The sequence below is a fragment of the Dermochelys coriacea genome, chromosome 1 (genome assembly GCF_009764565.3).
Source record: "Dermochelys coriacea isolate rDerCor1 chromosome 1, rDerCor1.pri.v4, whole genome shotgun sequence".
Taxonomy (NCBI): domain Eukaryota; kingdom Metazoa; phylum Chordata; order Testudines; family Dermochelyidae; genus Dermochelys; species Dermochelys coriacea.
This window is the reverse complement of record NC_050068.2, coordinates 212,001,198-212,027,136: the sequence shown is the minus strand read 5'-3', so window position 1 is coordinate 212,027,136 and position 25,939 is coordinate 212,001,198. Positions and strand designations below refer to the sequence as shown.

Genomic DNA, 25,939 nt, shown 5'->3' with positions numbered 1-25,939 from the left:
AGGGTGTGGTAAGGGAGAAGAATTGGGAGAGCTGGGAAGGGAAAGTGCGTTTTGGGGCAGAGAAGGCATGAGGGTCAGACACAGGTTTAAGTTGTTTTTCAGTCTCATGCAAATCATTAACAATGAGATTTCCTTAATTTTTTTCTAAATCTGCTTTTCAGCTGATGATAAATTTAAGCGACAAGGAAAATTTTTCAGCTGGTGAAATGCAAATGAAAATGAAGTTAGAACTGAAACTGGTTTGCTCAGTATAGTATTCGCTTCCCAAGAAATGGTGTAATATTTGTTGAATACTGAATCCCAATCTGAATGGTTAACATTCTCTGGGACTTCATGAGAGGATACTTCAGCAACAAAGTTTGGAATCAACATGTATCCATCATGGCCATGGGCTGCAACAGCCATTTGCATGTGTGTCTGCAATGTGCAGGAGAAAAGGTGCTTAGCACATGCAATCATGTCTCCCTCTTAGGGATAAAAGACTTGAACTTACAGCTAAGTGATTAACACCTTTGTCTACACTTCACTTTCATTGGTAAAATTTTTGTGGGGCAGGGGTGTCCAAAAAAAAAAAAAAAAAAAAAAACCTGACCAACAAAAGTTTTACTGACAAAAAGCACTGGTGTGGACAGCGCTATGTCGGTGGGAAACAATCTCCCACCGACAAAGCTACCACCCCTCGATGGGGTGGTTTTATTTTGTCAGTGGGAGAGCTCTCTCCTGCCAACAAAGAGGGGCTACAGTGCATACCATACAACGGCATGGCTGAAGAAGCACAGCTATGCTGCTGTAAGGTGCGCTGTGTAGACTTAGCCTTAGGGCCAGATTTTCAAGTCCTTAGACACTTACATATATAGATAGGTGCCTAGCGGAGATTTCAAAAGCATCTAAGGGTATGTCTACACTGGCAGAGTTACAGTGCCAGTAATTACAGTGCCGCTCAGAGAGCGCTGAAGGAAAACCGCTGTTGTGTGTTCACACTGTCAGCTGCCTGCACAATAGCATGTTCACACTTGTGGCACTTGCAGTGGTATTCAGAGCGGTGCACTCTGGGCAGCTATCCCTTAGAGAATCTCTTCCTCTTCTGCCGCTAAGAGTTGTGGGAAGGCGGAGGGGGTTGTGGGGCATCCCGGGTCCTCTCCCAATGCCCCATGATGCACTGCTTCACATCCCAGCAATCCCTGTGCTTCTGTCCTCATTTGGTGCCATCTTTCAACGGTTTGTGTACTGCACTCCCTGCCTCTTCAGGCTGCAGGAATGGATCCCAAACTGTTGACCAGAATGCTGCTCACCCTGACTAACATGTCACAAGTGGCAGTGGAGTTATTCCTTGAACTAAAAAGGCAAGAGGAGTGTGAATTGATCTCACCAAGCGTAATAGCTACATCATGAAATTGCTTGTAGCTTTCCCAGAGGTGCTGACCATAGTGGAACACCACTTTTGGGCTCAGGAAACAAGCACTGAGTGGTGGGATCACATCGTCATGCACTTCTGGGATGATGAGCAGTGGCTGCAGAACTTTCACATGAGGAAAGCCACATTCATGGGACTGTGTGATGAGCTCACCTCAGCCCTGCGGCACAAGGACACGAGAATGAGAGCTGCCCTGCCTTTGGAGAAGCACGTGGCAATTGCACTGTGGAAGCTGGCAACTCCAGACTAACTAACCAACCAGTTCAGGCACTAACCAGTTCAATGTGGGAAAGTCGACCATTGGACTCGTGTTGATGGAAGTGTGCAGGGCCATTAATCACATCCTGCTCCGAAAGACCATGACACTGGGCAACGTGCATGACATTGTGGATGGCTTTGCATAAATGGGCTTCCCTAACTGCGGAGGAGCAATAGATGGCATGCACATTCCAATTCTGGCACCACACCACCTAGCCCGAGTACATCAATCAGAAGGGGTATTTCTCAACAGTTCTCCAGGCGCTTGTGGATTACTGTGGGCGTTTCATGGACATTAATGCAGGCTGGTCTGGAAAGGTGCATGACGCATGCATCTTTCGGAACACTTGCTTGTTCAGGAAGCTGCAAGCAGGGACTTTCTTCCTGGACCAGAAGATCACTGCAGAGGAAATGCCCACTGTGATCCTGGGAGACCCCATCTACCCCTTAATGCCATGGCTTATGAAGGCATAGATGGAGCACCTTTACAGCAGCAAGGAGAAATTCAAAAACAGGCTGAGCAAGTGCAGAATGACTGTTCAGTGTGCTTTTGGCCTTTTAAAGGCCCACTCGTGCTTCCTATATGGGAAGCTGGACCTGGCCAATGACAATATTCCTATGCTTAGAGCCGCATGCTGTACACTCCATGATATTTGTGAAGGGAAGGGTGAAAGCTTCACTCAGGGCTGGACCGCTGAGGCTCAGTGCCGGACCGCTGAGGCTCAGTGCCTGGAGGCTGAATTTGAACAGCCACAGACCAGGGCTATTAGAGGGGCACAGAGCAGGGCCATAAGCATCAGGGATGCCTTGATGCAGCAATTTTAAGTTGAAAGCCACTAACTTTGAATGTATTCTTGCCAGAAAGTTAAAAAAAATATGGATTGGATTTATGGACTATAAAGTGGATAAAAAGCTGACTACATTGTCGGGCTCAAAGGGTAGTGATCAATGGCTCGATGTCTAGTTGGCAGCCAGTATCAAGCGGAGTGCCCAAGGGGTCGGTCCTGGGGCCGGTTTTGTTCAACATAGAATTATAGAATATCTGGGTTGGAAGGGACCTCAGGAGGTCATCTAGTCCAACCCCGACCAATCCCCAACTAATGATGATGGGGTAGATTGCACCCTCAGCTAGTTCGCGGATGACATTAAGCTGCAGAGAAAAGTAGATATGCTGGAGGACAGGGATAGGGTCCAGAGTGACCTAGACAAATTGGAGAATTGGGCCAAAAGAAATCTGATGAGGTTCAACAAGAACAAGTGCACAGACCTGCACTTAGGAGAGAAGAATCCCATGCACTGCTACAGGCTGGGGACCAACTGGCTAAGCAGCAGTTCTGCAGAAAAGGACCTCAGGATTACAGTGGATGAGAAGCTGGATATGAGTCAGCAATGTGCCCTTGTTGCCAAGAAGGCTAACGGCATATTGGGCTGTATTAGTAGGAGCATTGCCAGAAGATCAAAGGAAGTGATTATTCCCCTCTATTCAGCATTGGTGAGGCCACACCTGGAGTAGTGTGTCCAGTTTTGCCCCCCCAACCCCACTACAGAAAGAATGTCGACAAAATGGAGAGAGTCCAGCAGAGGGCAATGAAAATTATAAGGGGGCTTGGGCACATGACTTACTAGGAGAGGCTGAGGGAACTGGACTTGTTTAGTCTGCAGAAGAGAGGAGTGAGGGGGGATTTGATAGCAGCCTTCAACTACCTGAAAGGGGGTTCCAAAGAGGATGGAGCTCGGCTCTTCTCAGTGGTGGCAGGTGACAGAACAAGGAGCAATGGTCTCTAGTTGCAGTGGGGGGGGGTCTAGGTTGGATATTAGGAAACACTTTCACAAGGAGGGTGGTGAAGCACTGGAATGAGTTACCTCGGGAGGTGGTGGAATCTCCATCCTTAAGAAGTTTTTAAGGCCCGGCTTGACAAAGCCCTGGCTGGGATGGTTTAGTTGGTGTTGGTCCTGCTTTGAGCAGGGGGTTGGACTAAATGACCTCCTGAGGTCTCTTCCAACCCTATCTTCTATGATTCTATAATATTTGTTGCTATGCTCAGGAGTTCAGTGCTTGTAATGCTAGGAGGTGATTGTGATTGGTGCAGAAAAAAAATATGAAGCGTTAAGATAATTGTCTGTTGCTTTGCAGGGCTCTGTTTGCTTTCAATTAATAGAATAAAGATTGCTTTCAAACCAACACAATTCTTTTATTAAAAAACAACTGGAGGAGACAGACAAACAAAAAAACACATCAGCAGTGAGGAGGACAGGGGGAAGGGAAGGTCCCAGGAGGAGATGAGGTCCCAAGATGGTTAAAGATTTGTGTATGTCCAGGGATCATATCTAACCTTCTCCTTCGGAGGACAGTGCAGCAGGTACTGTACTTCTAAAGGGTTAAACTGCAGAGAGATGGGTGTTGAGTGCAGTGGGTACTGGGAGTCCACAGTGCTGGGCTGTGAGGGGGGAGAAGTGGAATACTGCGGGTATAGACTGGAGCCAGGGAGGTTAATAAGTGTGTTGGCGGTGTCTGGGAGGCATATGGGAAAGAGTTTTGTGACAGTGGCTGCAGGGGAGGGCGGGCGCAGAGCTGCTCGGTTTGAAGAACTAGTATCGCCTGGAGCACGTCCGCTTAGTGCTCCATAACGTTTAAGAACCACTCAGTGGCTTCATTCTCCTTTTAGTCCTCTTCTCGCTGTCCCACCACTCCTTCAATTCCTGTTTTTCGGCCACGGAGCGTCGTCATAACCTGATGCAGAAAGTCCTCCTTAGTTCTTCATGGTCCCTTTCTAATTCTGCACAGCCATTCAGCCTCCGATAACAAAGAGGGAGGCTGGGCTCCCAAGGTCATCTCTGTGAAGCCAAAACGCAACGTTTTACAGAAGCAGTATTGTTTGCACAGAATACTGCTTTAATGATTTAAAACACAGCCACTATTCACATACCTGTCACTAACTGGCTGACCCCAGGCAAGCACATATGAGCCACAAGAACCCCAAAATGGTGAGTAGCCACAGGGGCAGGGTAAATCAGTCTTCCCGAACCCTGCTGTACACTGGGCATGTGGCTCTTGGGGAGAGCCAGCACTGTAAGAGCCATTCCTGTCCCCACATTTTCCACAGGCTGTGTTCATTATGGAAGATATCTTTCTGCTGAAGGTGAGCAGGGAATCAAGGGAGGGTCTTCTCCAAGACTGCAGCTTCCGCCCTGGCCCTTATGTAGCTTGCCTGGGTGCAGCAACGGTCCCGCCCAGTGAGGGCAGAGTGGCATGGGAAAGTTACCATTAATGGGGCAAGAAAAAGCTATGCCAAAGAACCTGAGGCAACGGATTGCCTAGTATCTCCATGAGAGTTTCCTGGAGATCTCTGAGGCAATTCCCATGAAGTGAGGGAGTCAATCAGACTCAGACTAGGCATGTGGTGGTACGTGCATCATACAAACACAAAGCTGCTTTCTGCAAACCTCCTGCCCCCAACAACTTGCTTCAGCGATTCCCAAAATCAAATCCACTTACCAGGGACCTCCTCTCCTGGTTGTGCTTTGCCAACCTCCGACAGCTGTGACTGGCTAGTCTCCTCAAGGGTAGAAAAAGAGCTCCTGGCTGCATACACCTCTGACCTCCGAGTCATCCTCTGCTTCCGAGTCCCCCTCCTGCTCCACATCCTCATTCAAGATTTCCTCCTCCTGGCTCTCGACTGGCACGCAAGCCACTTAAGTATCCACAGTGGCCTTCGCAGTAGAGATGGGGTAACCACCGAGTATCGTGTCCAGCTATTTGTAGAACCGGCAGCTCGTGGGCGCAGCACCTTGTGGTAGGTGTTCCACAGCTCCTTCACTTTGACCCTGCACTGCAATGTGTCCAAGTCATGGACCCTTTCTTTGTGAAACCTGTCCGTAGGGTATCATAATTCCTATGACTAGAGCGCAGCTCAGACTGGACAGCTTCCTCTCCCCAAATGCTGATGAGGTCCAGTAGCTCGGCATTGCTCCAAGCATGGGGATCGCCTGGTGCGTGGAGCAGGCATGGCCACCTGGAAAGATGCGCTGAGATCACTGCATGCATCACCGAGCAAACAGGAAAGGGACTTTCAAAATTCCAAAGGTATTTACGGGGTGGGGATGATGGTTGGTCACCTGAGGGCAGGGCAGTAGAGTTCAAACTGATGACCAGAGAGGTGAGAACAGGCATTGTGGGACACCTCATGGAGGCCAATTGCAATTCTGTAATCAACCACGGTGTCTACACGGGCACCACAGCACTCTACCCCGGTGCAGAAAGCTGTACGCCTCTCATCGGGGTGGGTTTTTTTTTTCTTTTACAGCGCGACAACTGTGCAGTTTCTGTGCACTACGTGGCTTGGCAGTGTATACACCTCAGGAATTACTATGCAGAAAGCTGCTTTACTGCACAGAAGCTTGCCAGTGTAGACGGTGTATGCCCATTGATTTCAAAGGGAGTTAGGTAGCTAACCTGCTTAGGTTCTTGTGACAATCCCAGCAGGCACCTGTTTGCATCTTCAGGTGGCTACGTACCTCTGAAAATTTGCCCCTTAATCCTTTATTACAAGTGGCATGATCTTATGTTTTTGGTGTAAATCCCTCAGTGTTTGTAGGTGTGTGCAACCATCATTTGTTACAAAATGATAATATAACCCAGATGGGACAGAACCTCCTATAGAGTTCAAACATTGGGATAAACTTGTCTAATGGGGAGTATGTAATACATTGTCTTAGTGTCTCCCTCAAATAGCTGCCTGAGTATTTCTAACCATTTGCTATTTCCAGGTAAAGGAGTTCTGCCTTAGTTTGAGTGGCAGAGGTTAGACTTTGGAGCTCTAGGTATAGTCTTAGCTCTCCATGAGTGTGTTAAGCAATTTATATAATAGCTGTGTCTGTGGTCTATAGAGTATGTATTCATTACACTGACAGGTGAAGAAAATAGTGCTATTGCTTGGAATCACAAGAGATGGCAAAATGCTCCCTGTAAGAAATATAGTTTAAAACACATGGGCAGCCACATTCTGCATCAGCTACAGTTTTCAAATGGTTTTAAGACATAGACGAAGTTGTTTTGAGATGACAAAGGCAGGGATCGCTGGGGTAAGATGCATATCCAAAAGAAAAGACAGCAAACTTTCAAGCCAAACTCAGATGGGAAAAAAAAAGTTCCTGCCTCTTGTTTCTTTGGATATCCAGAATGGCTGAGGAGCTCCTAGATTGCCAACCTGACTGAGTAAACTCCCTTAAATCCAGGTGATTGATGTAATCTCTACCATTTCTCCCCTTTGCACCTCACAAAAATCACCTCAGTTTCATCTGAGTTAGGTTTCCTCCATTTAACAAGCACAGTCACAGACCACTGCTGGGTACTGAGTCAAAATTACAAACTCCCTGGGCTAGTGGCATCATTTTCTATTTGTCTGTAAACATGTTTATAGTACAATAGAAATAAATAACTGCACCATCTGATGCTGCTAAAACAGAGATGTTCAGGCAGGTGTTAGCTGCATAGCAGAGGCACCACAGCTCACAAAGCCTCAATATCTCCCCAAGGGCTCTGTGACAATTTTTGAGATACCCAGGACCTTGTTTCAGAGTAGCAGCCATGTTAGTCTGTATCTGCAAAAAGAAAAGGAGTACCTCTGACACCTTAGAGACTAACAAATTTATCTGAGTATAAGCTTTCGTGAGCTACAGCTCACTTCATCAGATGCATGTCTTGAGTCACCTTGTTGCCTCCCTGCTTCCCAACAGAGGGAGACTTATTTGTGCTTAACTGGCTCCTAGGCACCTCCAGTGTGTGAGCCACCCAAACAATCTTCTCTGGGACATGCCAGCCCTTATTGTGCCTTGCAGATTAACAAATAGGTACATCCCAGTCCCTGAGTCCCTTTGAAGGGATCCCCTGTAGCATCCAGTCCATTATCCACTGAATACTCAGACTTCCCAGGTCTGCTATCCCAAAGAAACAGTGTACACTCCACCTTGTATGATTGTACTCAGGGTCAACACCTAGCTTAACAGCACAGCAATGAGTTATATGTATTGTGAAAAAACACTCAAATTTATTATCAAATATCAAGATTTAAGAGATAGTGAGTAAGGCTAATGGAAACAACAGGCTATAAATAAAACAAAGTTATATCACTTTATAATTTAAACAGGCTAACCTCCAGTTTAAAATCAGTTTCTCTCGCCTCACATGTCCTCTGCTGTGTTTTCAACCAAGTCTGGTTGGGATTCCATTTTCATGAATGTAAACATGCTGTCTATTTACATCCTAGGTGCAGGATAAAAGGGTATCTTCCTTCCCTCCTTACATCTCCCAACGTTCATTGTTTGCCCCCAGAGTCAGAATGACACTTCCCACCGTGTGGCTTATTCTCCAGTGCCCTGCTTCCTGCTGACTTCACATCCCTCCCTTGACTTCATATATAAATAGGCCCTCCATTGTACTAGTACATGTACATGCTGAATAAGAATGAGACCCGATTGAACCAGCCATGAGAAAGCCCTAGGAGCAGGTAAGGAATCACCCAGTACTACTCTCTGGGAGCTCTCAGAAAGGAAAGAATAGAGTCACTCAAGAGCAACTTGGTCTTGAGATCTATGAAGGGATGTGGTGGATTCTCCACCACCACCTTATGCCTTTAAATTAGGATTAAATGTCATTCTAAAAGGTATGCTCTTGTACAATCAGAAATTATGGGCTTGATACAGAAGAAATTATATGACCTGTATTATGCAAGAGGTCAGACTAGATGATTGGCCTAGACCTTCTGGCCTTAAAATCTTTGAATTTAAACATTTCACCATGGATATTTGTTCTTCACTCCTGGGAGATCACTTATCACTGAAACCAGCATACAGCCTGCAACCATGGTCTAAAAGAATGAGGAGACTCCAGGTGTCACCAAAGCTGTCTCCAGGAAAGGAAGACTGAAGACTGGGTTATAATTAGCAAGTCCATTACAAGAACTGTTTTCTTGAACAGCAGCCAAACACCCATTTATTTAAGAAATGCTCAGTCCTTGCATTTCCATAGAAAGGCATTGACAGCCTCCTCTGATAACATACACCGTATCTCCTGGCAGAACTTCACCTGCTTAGAGGGGTGAAAGTCCAGTTTACATGTCATTGCCCAAAGCTCCCTCAGCATATCCAGAAGCAAATCAAGCGTCTCTAAAAAGATGAAGAAAAGTTGTTCTCTCTTGCCACAGAGGACAGGACAAGAGGCAATAGGTTCAAACTACAGCATGACAGATTTAGATTAAATCTCAGGAAAAAACTTCCTAACTGTAGGAACAGTAGGAAAATGGAACAGACTGCTTAGGGAGGTTGTGGAAGCTCCTTCACTGGAGGTTTTCAAAAGGAGGCTGGATAGCCATCTGTCTTGGATGGTTTAGACCCAACAAATCTTACAGCTTGGAAGGTGGTTAGACTGGATGATCCCTGCAATCCCTTCTAACCCTATGGTTCTATGATTCTAATTAAAATTCAAGTGGCAGCTGTGACAGAATGGGGAATATCTGAATCAAACTATGAACTGCATTTTGTATTGTAAGCTCAATTTTGTATTACAACCTCCTTTCTGTGTCATATGCTGAATAGACAATTACAATTTATTGTAATCAACCATACTTGTAATCTCACCAAAAAAGATATCAAGTTAGTTTCACAGGATCTATTTTCTATAAACTATGTTGTTTGGCAATTTTATTACTCTCCTTTAATTCTTTATTAATTGAGTCTCATATCAGTCACCCTATTATCTTGTTCAGCTAAAGAAGCTAGACAAGTTCAAACTGGAAATAAGGTGTACATTAACAATAAGAAAAGGAGTACTTGTGGCACCTTAGAGACTAACAAATTTATTAGAGCATAAGCTTTCGTGAGCTGTAGCTCACAAAAGCTTATGCTCTAATAAATTTGTTAGTCTCTAAGGTGCCACAAGTACTCATTTTCTTTTTGCGAATACAGACTAACACGGCTGCTACTATGAAACCTGTCATTTTTAACAATGAGAGCAATTAATCATTGGAACAATTTACTAAGGATTGTAGTGGATTCTATATCACTGACAATTTTTAAATCACGATTGGATGTTTTTCCTAAAAGATATATGCTCTAGGAATTATTTTTGGGAAGTTCTTTGGCCTTGCTATATAAAAGAGGTCAGACTAGATGATCACAATGGTTCTTTTTTGGCCTTGGAAGCTATTTCTTGGCCCAGACCCAGTTGGCTTATATTCAGGTGGGTCCCAATGATTGGGTCCACTTGCAACAGACTGATCTCTCTCCAGTGCTGTACCAAACTGTGACAGACAATGAAGAGTAACGAAATTTCAGAGAAAACAATTCTGGGAGTGGAGATGGAGTTCTAGAATGCTATATTTTATTTATTACCACCATCATAGTGCCTAGGAACCCTAGTCTTAGGGTTCTAGAATCTGAACTGTGGGGGAGGAAAAACAAGCACCTGTGTTCAAATGTAAAGATCAGCTTTAGGGAATGGTTTGTTTTGGTTACAATCTACATTTGAGTCTATTTTAATGAGTTGTTAATGCTTTGTAGGGTTGTGATTGTTTTATACATCTTTTATAGGCAGGATTATAGTTTTGAAAAAATTGGTCTGGGCTTTCATTATTGTTATTTATTAAGTGCTAGCAGCACTCTTGGCATAGATGAGCTGGATCACATGCATAGTTTAAGTATATGAACAATTCATCATTCTTGTTCATATAGCTATTAATTAGTTGTGCTTCTCCTGAGAGCATCATCTGACATATACAGACAATTGTCATTCCATCTCTTACTTCCAACACCCCTTGCAATTCCAGTTTTGGGACTACATACAGCTCCTGCCAGTATACCTTGACTGAAACATGCAGCATCCCCTTATATTCAAGCCTTGTCCTCTTACTCAGCTTTGCTAGTGCTACTGTCATGATCTGGAGACCCTTTATACTTCCAGTTTGGGGGTTCATCTGAGCTCTAACAGTGCATTTCAGTCTTGATTAGCAGCCCCCACTGCTGTTCAAGTCCTGATGTACATACATACACTCAGTACTGCTGATGCACTTCAGTCGTGACCCGCAGCACTCCCAGCTATTTCAATTGCACCCACCAGTTGTGCTACATGAAAAGAATAAGATATATTAGTACGTTTTTCTCCAGCTCTGCCATTGCCACTCAATTCTGCAATACTTGCTATAACCCAATGAGCTCCTCCAGCACAGCCAGAAGACTGGAAGAAAGCTAATGTGCCAATATATAAAACGAGTAAATGGATGTCCTGGGTAATTATAGGCTTGTCAGCCTGATATTGATCCCAGGCAAACCAATTGAATGACTGATATAGGACTGGATTAATGAAGAATTAAATGAGGGTAATATACTTAATGCCAGTCAACATGGATTTTTGAAAAACAAATCTTGACTAACTTCTTACTTGTTTTTGACGAGATTACAAGTTTGGTGGATAAAGGTAACAGTGTTGATGTACAGGTTTCAGAGTGGTAGCTGTGTTAGTCTGTATCAGCAAAAAGAACGAGGATTACTTGTGGCACCTTAGAGACTAACTTGACTTGGTATTGCTTGACATTTTAATTAAAAAACTAAAATGATACAAAATTAACATGGCGCATGTTAAATAGATTAAAAATTGTCTAAACTGATAGATCTCAAAATGTAATTGTAAATGGGGAATCATCAAGCAGGTGTGTTTCTAGTGGGGTCCCACAGGGATTAGTTCTTATCCCTGTGCTATTCAACATGTTTGTCAATGACCTGGAAGAAAAGAAGTCTGCAGGTGACACAAAAGGTAAGTGGTAAAAACTAAAGAGGACAGATCATTGATACGGAGCAATCTGGTTTGATTGGTAAACTGGGCATAAGAAAACAATATGCATTTTAATATAGCCAAATGCAACGTTATATATGTAGGAAGAAAGAACAGTCCATACCTACAGAATGGGGGACCCTATCCTGGGAAACAGTGACACTGAAAAAGATTTGGAGGCTACGGTGAACAACCAGCTGCAATGCTGTGACCAAAAGGATTAATGTCATCCTTGTACAGGTAAGCAAGGGAATCTTGAGTAGTAGTATGGAGGATATTGTATTTGGCACTGATGTGATTGCTACTCAAAAACTGTGTCTTGTTCTGGTGTCCACAGTTCAAGAAGAATGTTGATAAACTGAAGAGGGTTCAGAGAAGAGCCATGAGAATGATTAAAAGTTTGGAAAACACACCTCATAGTGATAGATAGGAGCTCAGTCTGTTTAGTTAAACAAAGAGAAGGTTAAGGGATGACTTGATCACAGTTTATAAGTACCTGCATTGGGAGCAAAATTATGTTAATGGGCTGTTCAATCTAGCAGAGAAGGTACAACAAGGTCCAATGGTTGGAAGCTGAAGTTAAACAAATTCAGACCAGAAATAATGTGTACATTTTTAACAGTGAAGTAATTAACGATTGCAATAGCATAACAAGGGTTGTAGTGAATTTTCATCACTGGCAATTTTAAAATCAAGATTGGCTGTTTTTCTAAGGCATATGCTCTAGTTCAGTCCTGTGTTACACAAGAGGTCTGACTAGATGATCTCAGTAGTCCATTCTGGTTTTATAATCAACAAATCTATTAGTCTTAATCTGAATTGCAGTTCTCCCAGATATTCTCAAACCTAGAGAATTTCATCACCATAACTTGATGCTAATGCTCAGCTCCCCCTGCTATTCCAATCCTGGGCTCCTACCCACCATTCTACCAAGAAACCTCAGTTATGACCTGCTATTTTAGTCATACACTCTCCACCCAACTCTGCTAGTAACTCAGTTCTCCTGACCCACTCAGTAACTCTTGTTCTTCTAGACTTGGCCCTCAGAAAGCTTAACCAATACATACAACCTGCTATAGCAATCATGGCTCCCTCCAGCTTTGCCAATGCCCTCAGTACTGACATGTAGCACTCTCACAATTCCAGCCCTTGAGTGCTCGAGCAGAATAGTGTGAATTTATTCATACATTTGTAATGTGCATAAATAGAAACCAAAGCCTTAAGTCACTTAAATCAGAATTTGAAATCAAGTTTTCAGAGGAGAAAGTGGTGTGGCTGACCCTAGAATTAACACAGCTTTTCATTGACCTGGATGGAACTGGGCCTCAGGACAGGGCAGTGCTCGCTTGCAGCGCTCAGGTGAAAAGTATTAAATAGTGCTTTCCCATCAGATCTGATGTAGTTCAGCCACAGCCTCTGCCCAGCACCTCTTCTATCACTGTACTGTATAACACATACCCAGTGGGTCTGAGTGCCACTCAGCCACCACCATCCAGAGGAGGGCTAGGATTCCATCTGCATTATTCCCTAGCCAGTCTTGATGGGAGGACACTCCTCTTCCTTCAATAGTCAAAGGCAGGGTTTCTCCACTGCGGTGCAGATGAATACCTCTTCCTCTGACAGCCCTGGGGAGTGAGAGACCAGGGAGCACAAGGGACGCCAGTTTTCCTACTAGACATTGATGCCTAGAGTCTAACACACAGCACTGCAGGGGACTGATCCCTCAGGCCCCATAATACATAGCATTGCAGGACACTGACCCCTGCAGCACCCATAACACTAGGCAATGTAGGCCACTGACCTCTAAGGTGCCCACAACACACAGTAGTTCAAATGACTGACTCAAAGGCACCTGTATAACCCTCTAAGGTGTCCATAACAAATGACTATGCAGGGCAGTTGCCCCCTAGGACACCCATTATGCAGGATAGGGAAGGGCACTAACTCCTTAGGATGAGTATAACAGGGCAGGGCAGGACAGGACACTGACCTCTATGGCAGTCTGTAGCTCTCCCAGAGGAGCAAGAGCTCAGTTTGGGGCCTAGCAGCCACCCACCCCTAGAGGCACTGGTCCAACCTCCCAGGCATTCCCTTCCTATCCTCCTCCAACTTCAGTAATGCCAGTTCACAGCACATTGGGAAGTACCATTTTCCTCTCCCTCACTGTGAGAGAATGTGGCCTGATCCTGAGGGGATATGCTTCTGGGGTCACCGGCCCAGGCAAACCCCCCACCAAGTTCTTCCTTGGGGGAATAAGGGGGCTGGGGTTAAATGGGTGATTTAAGCAGGAGGGAGCAATTGTCCTAAAAAACAATCCTCTCCCCTCCTAGAAAGAGCTTTGGCAGTGTTCTCCTTCAGGGGGATTTGGGGAGAGGAAAGAACTGGAGGAACTATTCTGGAAGAACTGGTGTTTGGGGGCAGCAAGTTTGAAAATTCCCTGTGGCTCCCATGCATGGCCTTGTAAAATGTTATCCAGCTAACCAGGAGTAGGGAACCAGAGATTGCTTCCTGCAGGGCTGTTCATCTGGGGGCCCAGGTAGGAGGAGGCAGAGAAATGGAAGAAGACTAGAGGAGTCGTGCAGGTGTCATACTCACCAGAGTCTGCTGGTATTGAAATGCCTTTTTCAGAGGCGTGTCCCCAATCATATCCAGAATGAAAAAATACTGGGGAGAGGAAGGTATGCGGGGAGGCCTCTTCCCTTCTGCCTCCCCGCTGCAGGATTACAGAATGGGAAAGAACAGAGGAGGGAGTCAAAGTGCTCCAGCTAAGAGTCCAGAGAACCTGAGAGTGAAGTTGGGGGGGAGGGGAATGTAACCAGAGACCCCCTACTCTGTCCATACTCTGACACAGCAGCCGCTTCTCTGCTCTAATATCTGTCCCTGCTGCACTGGCACTGGGACACAGCCTGCTGCACTGGCACTGGGACAGCTCAGTAAATTAAAAGGCGTTAAGATTTCTGTCTCCCCTGCTCAGGGGGTGTTGTTTCTCCATCCAAGGCCAGAGACTGTGAGGGGTTGATGGCAGGTTCTTGGGGCAGAATGGGGCTTGGTGGCACTTGGAGGATGGTGGAGAGGAAGATTAAAATTGGAGGGGATGGAAGTTAAGAATCACCCAAACTAGATATAGGGGAAAAGCTCGAGTCATTTAGGCCCAGATGCTTGAAGGTATTTATGCACATAACTCCCAATGATATAAATGGAAGTTAGGAACCTATATACCTTTGAGGATCTGGACCCTCGTCTATTGGGGCATGTGCAGGATTATTCCCTACAGCAGTTCCTAGTCATAGAATATCAGGGTTGGAAGGGACCTCAGGAGGTTATCTGGCCCCTGCTCAAATCAGGACCAGTCCCCAACTAAATCATCCCAGCCAGGGCTGTGTCAAGCCTGACCTTAAAAACCTCAAAGGAAGGAGATTCCACCACCTCCCTAGGTAACGCATTCCAGTGCTTCACCACCCTCCTAGTGAAAAAGTTTTTCCTAATATCCAATCTAACCCCCCCTCCCCCCCCACTGCAACTTGACACCATTACTCCTCATTCTGTCATCTGCTACCACTGAGAACAGTTTAGATCCATCACCTTTGGAACCCCCTTTCAGGTAGTTGAAAGCAGCTATCAAATCCCCCCTCATTCTTCTCTTCCACAGACTAAACAATCCCAGTTCCCTCAGCCTCTCCTCATAAGTCGTGTTCCAGTCCCCTAACCATTTTTGTTGCCCTCCACTGGATGCTTTCCAATTTTTTCACATCCTTCTTGTAGTGTGGGGCCCAAAACCGGACACAGTACTCCAAATGAGGCCTCACCAATATTGAATAGAGGGGAATGATCACGTCCCTCGATCTACTGGCAAATCCCTCAACTTATACATCCCAAAATGCCATTGCCTTCTTGGCAACAAGGGCACTGTTGACTCATACCCAGCTTCTCGTCCACTGTAACCCCTAGATCCTTTTCTGCAGAACTGCTGCCTAGCCATTCAGTCCCTAGTATGTACCCGTTGAGCCAGACAATCTAGCCAGCTTTCTATCCACCTTATAGTCCATTCATCCAGCCCATACTTCTTTAACTTGCTGGCAAGAATACTATAGTACAGCTCTGTGCATTTTAAAATGTCCCAGATGACAAGATTTCTACAGCAACCCCTGGGAGAGTACTCTACATTCAAATCTCACTGTGCACATAGATGCCCTCACATTCAATATAGGTTTTTGTTTGGTTGGGTTTTTTGTTTTTTTAAATTATGTTCTATTACTCCTGGTTCTATCCCTCCGCCCACTCACCCACTGCATTTGTTCTCCCTGCTTGATGTTTACACTCTTGTAGCCAGTAATCATTCCACACTATCACCTCCATACCCATCATTTAGTCTAGGTTTACTACAGCTCTTGTATTTCTCATTTCCTTCTTTCTTCTGAAAACCAATTCTTTCATGATATCCACAAGAAGAAACTTTTATAACTCATTGTAGATAAACTAATTTAATGAAACCATCCGGAAATGTAAATGCCTTATTATGCAACCTTACTATTGTCACCCATGTGCCTTCCTCTCTGCCATGTCTGTTAGGAGCCCCATGCTTGTTTCTTATCAAATTTAGATGGCAGACTCCTCTGGGTCCCGTTTTGTTAAGGCACCTCCCACAATTTTGGGTGCACAGAAATAATAATGAATAGTCATATCCTCCAGCTCCCCAATCAGTTTTGTGGTTCTGAAAACCCTGCACTTTGGTAAATAGGTGCCCAGAATGGAAAGTATGCTCTAGATCTGATCTCACCCCTGCTATCTTTTGAAAAACTATCTCCCTGCTATGTGATTTGATAGCTCTTCATGTATGGCCCCAAACCTCAGATGCCTTTTTGTCCTACCATTTCCCATTTTGAAGATGTCTAATCAAGTTGCTGTTCTCTATCACACCAAATGCTCCACAGGCTCAGTGTTTCCCAGGTTTCTTCCTACTGTTAAATAATTGTATTATTGCCTGGATTGAATTTTTCCAAGTTAAAACATTTTTATCCTGCCTATTTTTCTAATCTCTATAGGTAGCTTTAATTATTTCCATGTCCTCAGTGCTGACTGTAACTCCTTCCAGTTTAGCCTCATCTGTGAATATCATTAACATACGGCTTGTCTTCTCTTCCAGATTATTACCAAAGATCATAAATAAGAACAGAGACCCACCCCTAGATACTTTCCCAGTGCAGCATGTCCTTTGTTCTTCTGCCAGATTTCAACGCAAGCAAATGTTGCTATCCAAGCTGAATTTAATTCATTTTCCAAATTAAGATCAGAGTTTCTGGGAGAAACAGAAGAAAATGGTAAATATTTTCCTTAACAGTAGCCCCCATTATCCCATTCACTACCTATTGTGCTGCAGTGGAGAAGTAAGCAGGCAATATATTCTTTGACCCCTGGGCAGATGATAATGAACTGCATACATTGCAGTGTCCCCCTAAAGTCCTGTGCATTCAGGCACCAGCAGTAGTTTGTGAAAAAGTGCAGCTCGAGATTGCTTTAAAGGATAGGCAGCAGCACAGATGGACAAAAACTACCCAGGAACAAGACAACACTGACAGTGCACAACAGAGAGGAGACAGCAGCAGCACACAAGATGATAGGCTGAGTAGCAAAGGTAACCTATGCACCCTACTGCTTGTGCCTGGTGAAATCCAGGAGCCTGATACTACAGCAGCAGCTGATATGTATGCTGAGGGTTCTGCTCCCATTTTTTTCCTTTACTTGAAGAAATGAGTTCTGTAGGGATGATCTCAGACTATGTACCATAGTACAGTGGAGATAATCCACTGTATGGGTGATGTGTTGCTGATAGCACTGCTACTCAGTTTTCTTCTCCGACTCCATGCTGGCCTGGGGAATTGTTAGTAATGTGATCAAAAATCCTCCTCAGGTCTTGCAGATAAATGCCTCAGTTATAGCAACACATTGCAGCCTGGATGAGTGCTTGCTTCTCTATGATTTTTGTTTTTTTTAAATAAGTGGTTTGGAAAGCTCATTAACTAATTCCTCCTACACTCCATAAAACATAGTCCATCATTAGTATTTAGTACACTCATTGTTTCCCCCTTTTTTCTTCTATCAGTAACTATTTTTACAATTTTACAAATTTTAAAATTTGTTAGTCTCTAAGGTGCCACGGGTACTCCTTTTCTTTTTGCGAATACAGACTAACATGGCTGCTACTCTGAAACCTGTCATTATTTTTACAAAAGCTCCCTTTCTTCCCAATCACCAGAATCTCTATTAATCTTTATAGAGATGGAAAAAAGTTTAGTATCTTCACAATTTTCATGTCTTTATTAACTTAAACTCCATATTCACTCACTAACAATTACTTTCACTCTACAATTCTTTTCAACTGATAGATTTATAAAAGGCTTATTTATAGGAACCCCTTTGGCTAGCATTAACTTTTCTTGTGCGTCTTCTTCTCCCGGAAAGCTTTAACTGATCCTTTTAGGGTTGTTTTTGTTTGTTTGTTTTTAAATCAAATCTTAACAGTTGCTTATTAAGGAACTTTGAAAAAGCAACAGGAACAGCCAGAGGAATATAGCAATGGGTGCTTACTGCTACATCTTCTACAATTCTCCAGTTACTTTCTACACTGCTAGATTTTAATAATTCTTCCTTCCATTGTACTGTACTTCACTCAGACTTCTTTGCAATTTCTGCAAAATGAGGAAAGGAAGTACAATGAGGGGCACAGACAGCAGAGGAGACAGAGATGGGTGTTTTTATGAGAGATGGGAGGAAATGGCTCCTTGACTTATCTACAGTTCATTTATAAAAACTCTTTAGGGCTTAGTCACAGAAATGACTCTATAGAAGATTGTATTCTCTTTCACTAGTAATGAGACTGGGTTTTATCCCCTTCAGCCTTCTATGCCTGCATCTCTGCAGCCACCATGTGGTTTCCCATTGGTACTGCACTTTTGCACCCTTATGTGGGTTGCAAAAACACTAGACGTAAGAGACAGGAAGATGTCATTCAGGGAAACCTTTATGATGCCCATTTCTGTGAAATTGGATGGAGTGGGTGGTCACGGGGAAAGAGATTATTAAAAAACCCTCTGCTATATTCTTTCCTCAGTGTGGCTAATTCTTATAAACGGACTCACAAATTTAATGGCAGGTGCTCTGAACAAACCCTCACCCTTGTGGGAGTCCAGGACCTGATTCTATTCACAACCTACTAGGCACACCCACACTCAGGCTGATCACTGCTGTAAGGAAGTCTGCCTCATACCACAGCCCAACTATTTCTCAGTTGGCCACACTCCCTACACCAGAATGCCTGGGCAATAGCACAAGAACACAACCCCCCAAGGAGAGTCCCTGGGCACTGCTGCACGAACGCTCATTCAAAATTCTCTCCATACACAAAGTTCCATTATGGGGGTTTTTAAAAAGGAAGGAGCAGTGTTCTAGACAGGAAACAAGGCACAGATATAACCAAACATGAATTCTGTATTTTGGCATCCAGAGGCAGTACATACAGGCATATAAAAAAAAAAAGTATATATGAAAGTGGCAGTGACATTGAGACCTGGTGCAGCTCTACTGGAGTTCCCTTTACCAAACAGAGAGGAGACGCCACATTGACATGCATTCATTGCACAACACTGCATTACTGCTGAGGAAGGAGCACTCAGAGGAAAACTTCTCATCTAGAGAGGAAATACCCACTGAGTTGCTATCTTGAGCTCCAGGATAAGGTGCCAGCTGGTGGACATGGTCACTGGTATTCTGCTCCTCAGTTGCTGTATGTAGGACGTAGAACCATGCAGCACACCTTTTAACTGGAAGAATATGACCTTCATATCTGCTGGGCAGGGCAAGAAGGAAGCAGACACCTAGGCTTCTGACCTTCCTCCAAAACTATAAAAAAATCCTACAATATTTTTTTAAAATAAGAAAGATCCTGGGAAAAGGAGACACACAGAGTAATCCAAGTGAGAGGGCTGCTAACATACTGCCATGGAGTAGGGAAAAAGTAGGCTCAGGAATTCAGACCTTAATCCAGCACTCCTGGGCTTTGGCTGCCATGACACACACAAGAGGACAACAAAGGGAAGGTGCAGAATGGCCCTCTATCTCCCTGATCACACCTCAAGGCAAGTCCTGAAGTGGGAGACAATTACAGTACTGGAAAAGAGAATGCATAGATAAATTCCAACAGATTGAGTGTCTACTCCATCTCGTCTCTCTGACTGGCCCTGTGTGGTGGCACTGAACAGTGGACAAGCAAAGATCTCTATCTGCCCATAGTTGGGGGGAACAAAAGTTATGGGGGAAGGGGGGAGTGAAGCTGAATTCTGCAAACCCCCCCTTTTTTTTTTTTTAAGAAACTTTAAAAGGAAAGAAAATCACTGTGATGAAGAAACAGTGACAGGCTCTTTGCAAGGAAAAAGATTTATACATTTCTTAAACAAAAACAAAAAAAAAGACAAGGAATCCACAAGCCTGGTACAGTTTAGACTCATCAGAAGCCTGCAAGTATTTAAATGGTCAGAAAACCATAGCAACTAGATGTGGATGTTACAAAAACTGTGTACTAACTCACATTTGGAACTCATGAGGGAAACAAGCCTGGAGTTTGCAGATTCAAAATATTTCCAAGACAGAATTAGACTTCTAAAATAAAAAAAACATACCTTTGCTTTCAGAGCTAAATCTCAACACAATGTCTTTTCCAGCTAATCTGAAATTCTCCTATGGCTACAGAAAACACAGGCAAAATATCAACTTTAAAAAAAAAAAAAAAAAAAAAAAACACAAAAACCAAACCAAAGCAGATGAGTGTGTCAAACTTGGGTATGTACTGGAAATGGAGAAAACCTTCACCATGGACTTTCAGTGGTGAAAGATTCTGTTTTACTGGGAAGAAGGTCTCTCCTGACTTCAGGGAGGGGCATCCCTTCCTATCCTTCATAGCTGTAGACCCTGCTGCTTGGGAAACCAGGCAGAGAACTTTTTAAAAAGTCAAAACAAGTTAAGCGGTATAAAAAAAAAAATGAAACAGCAATTATAAAAATGATGTAGAACTTGTTTTCTTTAGAAATTGTCATAAAACATACAGCTAAGGGTAGCATAAAATCCCTCCTGGGTAGCTACACTGAATCTTTACCTGTAAGGGGTAAGAAGCTCAAATAACCTAGTTGGCACCTGGCCAAAAGGACCAATGAGAAAAGAAGATACTTTCAAATCTGGGGGGTGGGGGAGAAAGAGGGTTTGTTTGTGCTCTGTTTTGTTTCCTCTCTGGACGGGGAGAGAGAGACCAGGTAGGAAATATATCTCCTAAAAACATACCTGAAATGAGCATCTAAGATTACAAAAACTGTATGTAATGGCAAGAAAATGCGTTAAATTTTCTTTTGTTTTAGCTTGTGAATTTTCCCTATGCTAACAGTGAGTTTTATTCCTGGTTTTTTGTAACTTTGAAGCTGATCCTAAAGGGGAATCCTCTGTGTTTTAAATCTTTTTATTACCCTGTAAAAAAGTACCTTCCATCCTGATTTTTGCAGGTGTGATTCTTTTACTTTAAAAAAATAAAATAAAATTCTTCTTTTAAGAACCTGATTGATTTTCAGTGTCCTAAAACCTAAGGGGTTTGGGTCTATGCTCACATTGTACCAATTGGTGAGGATATTATTCTCAAGCCTCCCCAGCAAAGCGGGTGAAGGGGCTTAGGGGAATATTTTGGGGGAAAACGGTCTCCAAGTGGCCCTTTTCCTGAATCTTTGGCTAAATCACTTGGTGGTGGCAGCAATACCGTCCAAGGACAAGGAAAGGATTTGTGCCTTGGGGAAGTTTTAACCTAAGCTGGTAGAAATAAGAGACCCCCTAAGCTTATTTCTACCAGTTTAGGTTAAAACTTCCCCAAGGCACAAATTCTTTGCCCTTGGAGGGTATACTGCCACCACCAAGTGATTTAACAAAGAATCAGGGAAAGCACCACTTGGAGTTCCACATTCAGAGTGGGGAGGGAACCCTGACAGAAACAGATCCAAGTTTTCCAAAATTTAAAAAGGAAAGGCTGATTCTGATTTCACATTCCTGGCTACCAATGCCCAAAGGTATCCTTTCATTCAAAAAGTGCTGCCATCACTGCCCTGATTCCCCCACTGATTCCACCTGGCCCAGCAGCTAAAAATGAGACAATCCAGTGGAACATTAAGATTTTAAACCTTGAACTGAGTTGGGGGTCACTAACAGTTGTGAGATTCTCCCAGACAGAGAGGAGTTAGTAAGAGTCACACAAGCAGGAAGAACACCCAATCTTGAAGGGACACTTCCTGTTGTGGGCTGCACGGTCAGATGCCCAGACTGACAGCAGTAGAAGTGTGGCTGTCCACATTAAAGCTTTGTCAGAACATCCATCAGAGCAAGAACAGCAGGGTTAGTTCCTAGGAACATAGCCAGGGAACAGATAAAGGTCTTGGCAGAGTGTGCTACAGTACTCTGACATCTCCTTACATCGGTGGAACTCTGTGCCAGGGGCATAGCCTTCTCGCTGCTTGATCAGTCTATTCACCTGAAAGAGGAAAGAAACAGGAGGTGGTTTGAGAAACAAGACAAACAGAGCTAAGGAAAACTTTATTACTGGGATATAAGTGAAACAAGCCCCAACAAACAGATCAGCTAGTTACTCCAGTCCAAAGCTCTCAGGTAGAGGCACCACAGAGAATTAGTTCTAGGGAACTGTCTCAGTTCCTCCTAGCAGGAGGCTCTATAGATAATGGTGCAGGAGCAATAGATGTAGGAGGCTCTGCCATGGCTATTCACAGCAGGAGGTACCACAGAGCAGTTTTTCCTCCAACTTATTTGATTGCAGTCCCCTTCTGTGTGTTTGTAGTTGTTTATGCCCCCCCCCCACCAAAGTATATACCGCTGCCCAGCTCTGAAGGCAGCGTGGAGAACGGCAGCTTCTGGTCAGGCATTGCCACCCTCCGCTGCTGCTGGCGATGGCGCTGCCTTCAGAGCTGGGTGCCCAGCCAGCAGCCGCTGCTCTCCTAAAGCTTCTCATGTCCCCTCAGAATACATTCTGCACCCCTATCAGGGGAGCATGCCCCCCAGTTTGAGAACCTCTGCTGTAGAGTGTGGGGCAGGAGCACTCTTCTGAGGGCAGCTCAGGCCTAACAACTTGAAGCATAAGACACTGCAAGAACCAGGCAAATGTAGGAGAGGGGTGTCTCAGCTTACCTTCACCAACATGTCAGCCACATGCATGTTTTGAGAATCCTCAGCAAACACAGAGGTCAGAGCCTCAATATACCAGGATCCACGCTTGGTATTTCGCATGGCAGCTGTGCCTGAAAACATAAAAAGTGCATCAGCCCACGGTGAAAAAAGAGACAAACACAGGGAGATCCAGAGAAGGAAGTCTCTAGGGGACACACACACAGGGGAACTGCTGAAGCTCAGAGGAGGGCTACCACCTTTAACACCCTCACAGACAGGGAGACAGACACCTCCCCGGGACCCTCCCTGATACCTTTCAGACAGGCATAGCCACAGATCATATCAGAACGTGTGGGCAAACGCAGCCTGGGATTCTCCTCTTTGTTGGCATCACTCTCCTCGCAGCCTGGAGAGTCAGAGCGCTCTTTCCCATCCCTCTGATCCACTCCCCGGTCTGTATCATCTGAGGGGTTGGGGGGGAAAAAAAAAAAAAAAACCAGCAACAAGTTACTCCAAAACCTGTTGTGCAGTCTCCTCATATTCCCCCAGTCACTGAGCCCTATCTACTTGTATAGTGCTGGCTTTCTTTGTCCAGGACCCAATGCCACAGCTGTTAGCACAAGAACCTTCTCCACAACTCCTGCATATCTGTATCTGTCTCTTCTCAAATTTCAACAGAAAATCTCTTTTCCCTTGCCTATAACATTTAAACTCCTTTTTCCTTCTACATTTGGTCTTCTGTGATTACTGGCAGCAATAGTAACTCTGTTAATATTGTGCTGACTAAGCCCACACTACTACTGTAGTTAATTTAGTATCACTGCTGCAGCATCACTAGCTCTTATTCAATGTCTATATATTACAGTAGCATATCTCTATAATCACTGAGAATTTGGGTGTGTTGAGAAGTTGCAGCACTCTCTTTAAACCCTGGACACAACTCCAAATCTTCCCCTCAATCCCAGGATAGCAGGATGTTTCTGCTAAAATAGCAGTTCACAATGTCAACAGTTCCAACAGAACCCATTTAAACCTATTAGTTTTCTCGATCTGTAGATGAAATCAGGAATCCCTGCACTGGTTGCACTTTTGGACAGATTCTCTATACAGCCACGAAGACTAGAAACACTATTTAAAAATTAGAGCCTTGATACTGCATGAATGGCTGGGGATACCAAAAAGTGCTAGCGTTCAGCTCGCTGCAATGAACTGACTCAGTCTGACCAGACCAGGGATGATCTGAGTTCTGCATTTCCCTCTACCCCCTACACATCTAAAGGGGACCTGCAAAGAAAAAATAGTGGTTCTTTTTTAGTTCTTTATAACATATGAAGACCGAAGGGATTTTGGTTTTCTTTTTAATGTGTTTTTTCCCTCCTGCATGTTTTCTACCTTAGACATTTCAAGGATATAAAGCCTTGTGTCTTCAGTGCTTTTTGCTAAGTGCTCTTTGGAAGACTCAGTTCTGAACTGCAAGCTCTCTCAGTCCTTAAATGAAAAGGCCTAAAGGGGAGCATGTGAACAGAGATTGCCACAGTGAATCAAACTCGAGATCTATTTCACAGAATCACAGACTTTAAGGTCAGAAGGTACCATTATGATTCTCTAGTCCAGAGGTGGGCAAACTATGGCCCACGGGCCACATCCAGCCTATGGGACCCTCTTACTCAGCCCCTGAGCTCCCGGACCGGGAGGCTAGCCCCTGTACCGGCCCCTCCTCCCTTGTAGCCTCAACTCACTGTGCCACTGGCGCAATGCTCTGGGCAGCAGGGCTGTGAGCTCCTGGGGCAGCACAGCTGCAGAGCGTGGCCTGACCCGGTGCTCTGTGCTGCGCGGTGGCATGGCTGGCTCCAGCCGGGCAGAGTGGCTGCCTGTCCTGGTGCTCTGGGTGGGGCAGCTGTAGCACCGCCAGCCACCAGCGCTCCAGGCAGCGTGGTAAGGGAGCGGTGGGGAGGTTGAATAGAGGGCAGGGCAGTTTGGGGTGGTGGTCAGTGGGCAGGGGTTGGGGTGGTCCAAGAGCAGGGAACAGGGGGGTTGAATGGGGTGCAGGGAGCAAGAAGCAGGAGGGATCAGATAGGGGGCCGGGGCCAGGTCATGCCTGGCTGTTTGGGGAGGCACAGGCAAACTCAGGGAGTTGGTAGGTAAAATCCCATGGGAAGCAAGTCTAAGGGGAAAAACAACTGAAGATAGTTGGCAGTTTTTCCAAAGAGACATTATTAAGGGCACAAGAGCAAACTATCTCACTGCATAGGAAAGACAGGAAGTATGGCAAGAGACCATCCTGGCTTAACCAGGAGATCTTCAATGATCTAAAACTCAAAAAAGAGTCCTACAAAAAGTAGAAACTTGGTCAAATTACAAAGCGTGAATATAAACAAACAAGTATGTAGGGACAAAATTAGAAAAAATTAGAAAAGCCAAGGCACAAAACAAGGGGCTAGTAGGGACATAAAAGGAAACAAGAAAACATTCTACAAATACATAGAAACAAGAGGAATACCAAGGACAGAGTAGACCCGTTACTCAATGACGGTGGAAAGACAATAACAGAAAGTGTGGAAATGGCAGAGGTGCTTAAGGACTTTTGTTTTGGTTTTCACAAAGAAGGTTGGTGGCGATTGGACGTCTAACATAGTGAATGCCAGTGAAAATGAGGTAGGATCAAAATCTAAAATAGAGAAAGAACAAGTCAAAAATTACTTAGACGAGTTAGATGTCATGAAATTACCAGGGCCTGATGAAATGCATCCTAGAATACTCAAGGAGCTCACTGAGGAGATATGAGCCATTAGCAATTATCTTTAAAAAGTCATGGAAGACAGGAGAAATTCCAAAAGACTGGAAAAGGGCAAATATAGTGCCCATCTATAAAAAGGGAAATAAGGACAACTCGGGGAATTACTGACCAGTCAGTTTAACTTCTGTACCCAGAAAGATAGAGAAAATAATTAAGCTATCAATTTACAAACACCTAGAAGATAATAAGGTGACAAATAACAGTCAACGTGGATCTGTCAAGAACAAAATCATGTCAAACCAACCTGATAGCTTTCTTTGACAGGGTAACAAACCTTGGTGGGGGACGGGGGGATGGTAGACATGGTATATCTTGACTTTAGTAAGGCTTTTGATACTCTCATGACCTTCTCATAAACAAACTAGGGAAATACAACCTAGATGGAGCTACTATAAGGTGGGTACATAACTGGTTGGAAAATCGTTCCCAGAGAGTAATCATCATGGTT

The 25,939-nt window shown here is 44.3% G+C and overlaps 1 protein-coding gene across 3 annotated transcripts in view; it reads right to left on the bottom strand.

Annotated features, from left to right (window-relative positions):
• Positions 1 to 21,336: 21,336 nt before the first annotated feature.
• The window catches only part of CASP2 (caspase 2), a 29,163-nt gene continuing 24,560 nt past the window's right edge, over positions 21,337 to 25,939 (bottom strand). For 2 of the 3 annotated variants that reach the window (XM_038404524.2, XM_038404530.2), the window contains exons 9-11: positions 23,008 to 23,157; positions 22,716 to 22,825; positions 21,337 to 22,047 (exon numbers count right to left, since the gene is read on the bottom strand). In XM_038404524.2, the coding sequence (XP_038260452.1) occupies positions 21,913 to 22,047; positions 22,716 to 22,825; positions 23,008 to 23,157 (395 nt within the window). In that variant the 3' untranslated portion in view covers positions 21,337 to 21,912. The remainder of the gene's footprint in view (positions 22,048 to 22,715; positions 22,826 to 23,007; positions 23,158 to 25,939) is intronic. The other variant, XM_043513300.1, reaches the window with a different exon arrangement.